The 8,002-nt window shown below is 41.0% G+C and overlaps 1 protein-coding gene across 3 annotated transcripts in view; it reads left to right on the plus strand.

Moving 5' to 3' along the window:
* The window catches only part of ABLIM2 (actin binding LIM protein family member 2), a 75,284-nt gene extending 70,653 nt beyond the window's left edge, over nt 1–4,631 (plus strand). For 2 of the 3 annotated variants that reach the window (XR_008598296.1, XR_008598297.1), the window contains 3 exons: nt 1,438–1,503; nt 1,652–1,732; nt 3,627–4,631. Coding sequence is in view for 1 of the 3 variants with exons in the window: in XM_054999703.1 (XP_054855678.1) it covers nt 1,438–1,445; nt 1,652–1,732; nt 3,627–3,740 (203 nt within the window). In the remaining 2 variants the exon portion in view is untranslated. The remainder of the gene's footprint in view (nt 1–1,437; nt 1,504–1,651; nt 1,733–3,626) is intronic. The other variant, XM_054999703.1, reaches the window with a different exon arrangement.
* The last annotated feature ends 3,371 nt before the right edge of the window (nt 4,632–8,002 follow it).

Below are 8,002 nucleotides of genomic sequence, written 5' to 3' on the forward strand. Positions count from 1 at the left end.
AAAATCTAGCTAAGACTCAAAGATGGGTATCATATCTGAGACTGTGTCCAAGTTTTTAAGGTTATGGGAGAAAATTGTCAATGGTTTAATTCCTCTCTTAAACTAACTAAATGTCATTTTTTGAAGATGGACAGCTTAATGACAACTAAAAATTCCAGTGGAGTAGCTTTAGTCTGTTGCAGAAATAGACAAAATGGAGTTTGAGGGCATTTTAAAGAATAACCGATCTGTTGTGTAGTAAAATATAAAATTATAGTCACTGCAGGGTTTAATAACACTGTCTTGTTCACCACTCTGGATGGGCACTAATCTGTCTAGAAGAGCGGTATATAAGTGCAGTTGTTGTTGTTGTTGTTGTTGTTGTTGTTGTTACTACTACTACTACTACTACTACTACTACTACTACTACTACTACTACTACTACTACTACTACTACTACTACTTTTCTTACATACATTTAAATTTTGAATAGAAATGTCACAGAGTATACTTCTTGGATTTGAATAGATTTATGATTACACAGGTCACAGGTGCTTTCTCTCAAACACAAACAGGTTTCCCTCATGCAGTCAATGAAGTGGGCTTTAGTCCTTGCAAGTGTATATGACAAAACATTTGTTAGTCTTGAAAGTTGTCTTGAGGCTTACTTTTGTTTTTGTGCCAGCTAAATTGAATCAGAGGCAACCATCAAAGCCAAATTGTTTTGAGGGTTAGGCCACTTGGAAAATATTCCACTTTTTCCAGAATGCGAATCAGGAGGGAAAATGTTGAAGGTATGTTTCTTATATACAAAATCAAGCAATTCTGCAAGCAAGAACAACCTCAAGTTTGAACAAAAATGGTTGTTGTGGGTTTTCCAGGCTGTATTGCCATGGTCTTGGCATTGTAGTTCCTGATATTTCGCCAGCAGCTGTGGCTGGCATCTTCAGAGGTGTAGCACCGAAAGACAGAGATCTCTCAGTGTCAAAGACAGAGATCTCTCAGTTTGATACTTAGAGATCTCTGTCTTTCGGTGCTACGCCTCTGAAGAGGCCAGTCACAGCTGCTGGTGAAACATCAGGAACTACGCCATGACCACGGCGATACAGCCCAGAAAATCCACAACAACCATCATTCTCTGGCCATGAAAGCCTTCGACAATATATTTGAACAAAAATGTTCAAACTGTGTGATTTTTGATCGATCTATCTGAAATTTGGCTAGTCAAAATGAGTGGGTTTTATGAGGAATTGAATTTCCTCCTCCTCACAAAGATGGAATGGCAAATTCCATAGATGCCTCCTGCACAGCACCTTCCTAGAATGGCACCGGAGAGAAGAGGTTTTAGGCCGTACTCAGGTGGGGAAAGTAATATTGCAACCAGGTCTCAAAATGTTCTCAGGTAAACTACAGCCAGGACTGTATTAATCTACTAATTATTTCTCTGGTCTTTTACAGAATACAAGGTAAGGAACACTGCCAACCATTCTGGGAGGATGTTGAAAATCAGCCCTTCCTAGCAAGGTTCAGTATATTCCTTTTTTCTTCTTTAGTCCGTGTGAAAATAGTACCTCAAATATAGATACAAGTATGTACCCTCGCATAAAGAAAACAATAGTCTCACCGGATGATTTTCTTAGATACAATGATCTTTCTTTTTCTGTTAAAACAGGTCTATTCCTATGAAACACTTATTGTAACAAACAGAGTTCGTGTAAAACTACCAAAGGATGTGGACCGAACCAAGTTGGAAGTAAGAATGGCATCTGCTTTTAATTTTTAAAACTATTAGGCTCAAATTATTGTTACTGATGTACAAAATCCCACCATCTTGATTCAGTATAGATAACAGAAATGTTAGCTGCTGCTGGGCTATTGCCAATTCTTTCTGCCTAAAATTTGGAAAGGAAGCTCTCTTCAATGAGGGGTACAATCCCTGAGAATTTTAGCCCTGTGGAGGGGAGGGTTACATCTGGAAGTATGTTTCTCATTGAAACAAAGAAGTGACTCTTTAATTGATTTCCTCAACTGATTAGCTTTATTTCCAACATTAAAGAATCCAGAGAGTTTTTTTACATGACTTGCAATTTCATTTTGTAGATCCCTTTTTTTGTGCCCTGTTTTGATAGTGGAAGGGGGAGGTCATAATGCTGCCCCTTCATATCAATTCTCTGTTCCTAATCACCCTCTCTCAAAACAACATTTTCTGGAAATGAGGGTGGGAGGGTTAGATTATAAATCTTTGCATGTATCCTAGCCTTCATCTCCCAGTTACTGCAGCTTTTCCTATACCTGGACCCATGAGAGCTTTCCTCTAATCTAACAGACCTTCCTTTTCCTCTCAATAGCTGCCTTGTTGGTAGGCAACATTCCCCAAACAATTGTAAAGCTTGTGAACGTTCCATGACATCATGTAGCTCCTTGATACCCTGGGGCTTGCAAACTGCACACATTAGGGGTGCGCAGTTCAGTTTGGTATTTGGATTAAAATACCAAACTTTGGCTGATTCAGTGGGATCCAGATATTTCAGATCAAAACCAGTGAATACTGAAGTAGATTTGGTATGCCGGTATTTTGTATCAAATTCATTCCATTTAATTTGGTAAGATTTGGCTGTTTCCTAAGGGGAAATCAATCCAGTGGACTGAGGGGGGGGAGTCGTTTTTTAAGCAAATTTCACCAAATTTGCCAGGAACCTACTTCTGACTGTCCTCTAAAAACTCCCCAAGTTTCAGGAAGATTGGACCCCAGGGACCAATTCTGTGGGCCCCTAAAGAAGGTGCCTCCAGCCAGTCTTCATTATTCCCTATGGAAAAACTATCTGGGAGCTATCCAGGGGCTGGGGGGGGGGCGTCATTTTTCAAGCAAACTCCACCAAATTTGCAGATGATAAACTCTTGTTTATCATCTAAAGACTTGCCAAGTTTCAGGAAGATTGGACCCTGGGGGCCAATTCTGTGGGCCCTAAAGGAGGTGCCCCAGCCGCATCATTGTTTCCTATGGGAAAAACGTCAAAGCTGACTCCCACTGCAGAAACACTGGGGCAAGGCTGCCATGGCCAAAGTGCACTCCAAAATGCAAGCTGAGTTCATCCTAAAGGAAGTCCAAACTGAAGCACGGGAACAGAATCCCCATAGAACCAAAGCGAAGCAAAGGGACACTGTTTCAGTTTAGTCCAACAGAACCAGTGTCATTCACAGCAGCCAGGCATTGGGTTCAGCCATTGGGAGAACACCACATTACAGAACCAAGCAGTACCCCAGCCACAAATACAAAGCATTCCCTTGCTTCAGGTTGCTTCTGTTCTGTGATCAGAGAATCAATTCTTTAGGGAATTCCAGATTTTTTAACTTCAGTATTCCTAATCCAGATTTACTGAACGTTATTGGGTGCGCACCCCTAGCACACAGCAATCAACTATTTTTTTATTATCAAAATGAATTAAATTGCATAGCATGTCTTTGATCATTAGAATTCATCCCCAAGAAACAGCTTCTCTATTTTATTTAACATCTTATGATGAATCTTAAAACTATTACTAAAATAAGATGGAAATCTGTTTCAAATCTTTACTTCTGTATATGTTATACTTATATACATTTCTAGAATAAGGATCTTACGTTGCTTTTATGGTTTCTTTTTCAAGCGGCACCTGTCCCCTGAAGAGTTCCAGGAAGTCTTCAAAATGAGCATTGAACAGTTTGAGCGGCTTGCACTTTGGAAACGGAATGAGCTAAAGAAAAAGGCGCTGCTTTTCTAGCTTCCTACAGGAAAAAATATGCTTAGTGAAAACAAAATACATTTGCCAACGTATCATATGCACTGGCTGTAGTCCATTTGTCCAGATTCATTGTTTTAGCAAGGGAGACCACAGGAAAGAAACTGGCCCTGAGGGTAGCTTGGTGTGGCCCAGAAGGCATTTTATCTCCATGACTTCTGGGCCCAAAATGAACACACAGAGCCTTGTTTTAAATTAATTCTTGTTTTAATTGTTTCTTGTGGCAAACCAATAACTGCAAGTCGAAAAGAATTAATGTTTTTACAACTAGAAAACACTACCACCATTTTGTTTCTCTAGTGTACACAACACAGATAGAAAGAAAATTCTTCCTGCAGAAGAAAATGTGCTACTATGAAGCAAATGGGATAAAGCCAAAGAAAACCACGTCAGACAGTCACTCTTGCAAATAGTTGTGAGACAGATTTTAAGAGTTAAACACTATCTAAAGCACCTTAAGTCTCATTCTCTCATGTATATACAAACTACTGTTTCAGATAGGAACTAGCAAGTGGAAAAAGAGCTATCAAAAGTTTTATTTTTGTAAAAATTAGAGTGTAATGTACTGTGTTGAGAATACCATACATATAAGCAGTTCATCCTACAACCCAGGTTAGATGAAGTACTTGATTTATAATGCTTGAACTTAGTAAGACAAAATTCCCTTAAATATCAGTACTTCATGATTCACTAGACTGTAGACCATGCAGAAGTTCAATTCACAAAAATACTAAATTTTTGTGTGGAAAATGTGCAATGCTGATTGTGTATGTCTTTCTTCTACATTTCATGCTGGTACAAGACAGATGTAATTAATCTTGATTCTATACACTCACTAATGTCTGCATTAAAAATATGGGTTTGTAAATGTTACAGTTCAGTCCACTCTTCGTTTCATTTAAAGAGGTGCTCTTCACATGAATGGCTTTCTAAGCCTCTGGGCAGAGGGTGCCCCCCCCACATGCACTCTGGACCCTCTTCTCCCCCCCCCCCCTGTCAGCCCCCATTCAGCTTGTCGCCTATAAAATATATTTGCATAGTAGGTGACAAAGCAGAAAATGAGGGACTGGGGATTAATACCTTTCTCTAAAGTCAATTTGCCAGCAGTAAGAAAAAGCATGTCCTTAAATTTAGGAGGAAGCAGTCGTTTACGAAATTATTTAGGTCAGGAGTTCAAAAACGTTAGGCTAAGAAGATGCAAGTGTATAAAGGTGTGTGTGTTGGATCTAGACTTAATTTTACACTAACTGCGGCAGATCACCACCCGCCTTGGAGAAGTGGTGTACTTTTTCACACGGGTGAAACATTTGGTCTGGATCCAGTCTTATATATCCTTTGGCCCTTATCAAAAGAAGAAAAATAGGGAAAAAACAGATGCATTGAGAATGAAAGGAAGAGATCTCTCTGAGTAGGGGGTGTGCAGTCAGAATTTTTTTTTTAAAAAAAGCTAAACACAAATGACATCCAGTGTTCAGTCCCAAACAGACTGAACCATTTGTAGCCATTTTTCTGATGCTGTTGGATGTCTGAGGCATCACTTTCTTTTATGCTTTTAAAAGAGTGTGCGTGTGTGTGTGTGTGTGTGAGAGAGAGAGAGAGAGAAAATCATGTCTTAGCAGTTATGTGCCTGCCAGGCCAGAATGCTTGCATCTGAAGGCACTAGATAAGATTGGGGAAAGGTTTTTTTAGGACTCAAAGGCATCACATGCCTTGCTCCAGCATGAAGGGCATAAAGCTGCACAACAGTCACATCTTGGCTTGGCATTTCCCCCCAAGCACACTGCTGGGTCCCTGACTCTCATTTGATATATCCGAAGCTGCTTTTTGCCTTTCCAGCTGTCAAACGTGAGCCAGAAAGGAAGAGCAAGCAAATGCTTTCCTTGCATCTGAAAGCAGAAGTTGGGGAAGGAGGCACTGTATTTTTTTAAAGACTTACAGGCATTGCATGCCTTTCTCCAACATGGGGACAGTCATGGGTCCCGCAGTGTTGGTAGGTAGCTGAAATGCCACATCCGTGTCTAGTGGTGCTCCACACCCCCAGCCCCCCTGCCTTTACAAAAGGAAGCCTACCCGCTTCGCAGAGTGGCATCCATGCTCCCCAAAGTAATACAATCAATGGCATTGGAGGGTGGGTGGGGAAGAGGGCTAGTATTCTGTTGCCATGGTGACCAAAATATGACATCATTTTTCCTACAGAAGAACATTGGTTTTCTTAATGCAGGGAATCCCCAGAATAATTAGCCCGCATCATTAAACGCTTGCTAACTGCAGGGGTGCTGGGGTCTAGTCCTTCCTTACTAGAGGGAGGCCTCCTTCCAAGCAGAGAGATTTCTCTCCTTTGGCTTCCATACTGGGGTGCTGGGTGTGTGTGTGGTTCCTTCACATGACATCATGCTGTGATCATTCTGTTTCCAGGCTTTCCCCATTCTCCCCCATTTCCCCATTTTATTTATGCCAAACTTTTGGGAAAGAACACTGTCCAAGATCTTTATTGCACTGTATGGAAAGACATGGTACACATCTTCCTGCCTTTCTATATACATGAACAAAAAGCACACTGATTAATAAAATTAAAATAATAATTTATATACCACCCTTCAGGACAACTTAATGCCACACTCGGAGCAGTTTACAAAGTGTGTTGTTGTTCTCAGAATAAACACCCTGTGAGGTGGGTGGGGCTGAGAGAGCTCTGAGAGAGCTGTGACTGACCCAAGGTCACCCAGCTGGCTTCAAGCAGAGGAGTGGGGAATCAAACCCGGTTCTCCAAATTAGAGTCCTGCTGCTCATAACCACTACAGCAAACTGGCCTTCAGTTCATTACTTCACCTGACCATCCATGACTGCAATACAGAACTGAATTTACCTACTGCACCAATGCAAAAACACCTTGAAATTTCCTCGAAAGGAAATTAAACACCACCACCCCGGCTACTGGACAACTGTAAAGCTGGAGGTAGGAAGATCTTCAGCTCAGGCCCGAGTAATCCAAGTTTCAGCTTCCCAAGTGACCACAGCTGATTAACATTTTCACTGCAAGTTTGAGAGATCTGTAGTATGAACTTTTGGTAAAAAATAGAGTGGACCCTACCATTTTTGGAAGAAGTCTCGGTTAAGAAAATTGGGGAGGCAGGATTACAAAGCAAGGATTTACATACGATAAAAACCACATTTTTTCATCCCAACTTTTTATTTAAAAACATGTAACAGTCACAATAATAAAACCCACTGAAATCTTCACAATGCAGGCAACAACAACAAAAAATCAACAAAATGACACACATTTCAAACCATCGCATTGCCCCAAGATTCTTACATGAGCTGCATTTATCCCCAAGGGATTTTGCTTCTTGGGATATGATGAAGATTGAGACACACTGACCTATGAGAGAAAATGCTCTAGAATCTGCTCCAGGAGAGCTGAATGAGAGGGTTTGAGAGGATCAAACATGAAGAGCGGTGAACCCCTAAAATGAGGGCAGACTCAACTGGTGCCTGGGCATGAGATAAACATTTTTGAGACGTTAAAGAAATAGGTGCATTTTTCAGAGTGAAAGCAGAAATCTCAACAATATGTTTTGACACATGCAGTAAAGAACCTGCTATGAAGGAAAATGAGAAGAATCCGTAAGTCTGCTTGAACTAGCTCAGAAGATTGAAGGAATGTTTATCTGATCTCTCAAAGGGAATCATTTTGGTTAAGGAAAGGTCTTCAGGACTGCTGATGTGACCATAATAACATTTGATTTATATGCCGCTCTTCAGGACAACTTAACACCCACTCAGAGCGGTTTACAAAGTATGTTGTTATTATCCCCACAACAAACACCCTGTGAGGTGGGTGGGGCTGAGAGAGCTCCTAGAAGCTGTGACTGACCCAAAGTCACCCAGCTGGCTTCAAGTGAAGGAGTGGGGAATTAAACCAAGTTCTCCAGATTAGAGTCCTGCCACTCTTAACCACTACACCAAACTGGCAGCCAGAACCTCTCAACCCATTAAAGAAGAACTACACAGTCAAATATGCATTTCGCCGCTTCCCCTGTTGCATCAAAGGATGATCATATCAGAGCCTGTGACACTGATCTCAGCATTAGAATCTTACATCCTTTTTATACCAGGACAACCACAAAGAATCCTGGGAGTTAGTTTGTCAAGAGCACCCGACATTTGCTATTTGTGACCTCCAGTCCCTGGTCTAGAACTATAGCCATTCCCAATGAAGAAGGAATGTCTATTACATTTCT

This window comes from Eublepharis macularius, chromosome 15 (genome assembly GCF_028583425.1).
Source record: "Eublepharis macularius isolate TG4126 chromosome 15, MPM_Emac_v1.0, whole genome shotgun sequence".
Lineage (NCBI taxonomy): Eukaryota > Metazoa > Chordata > Lepidosauria > Squamata > Eublepharidae > Eublepharis > Eublepharis macularius.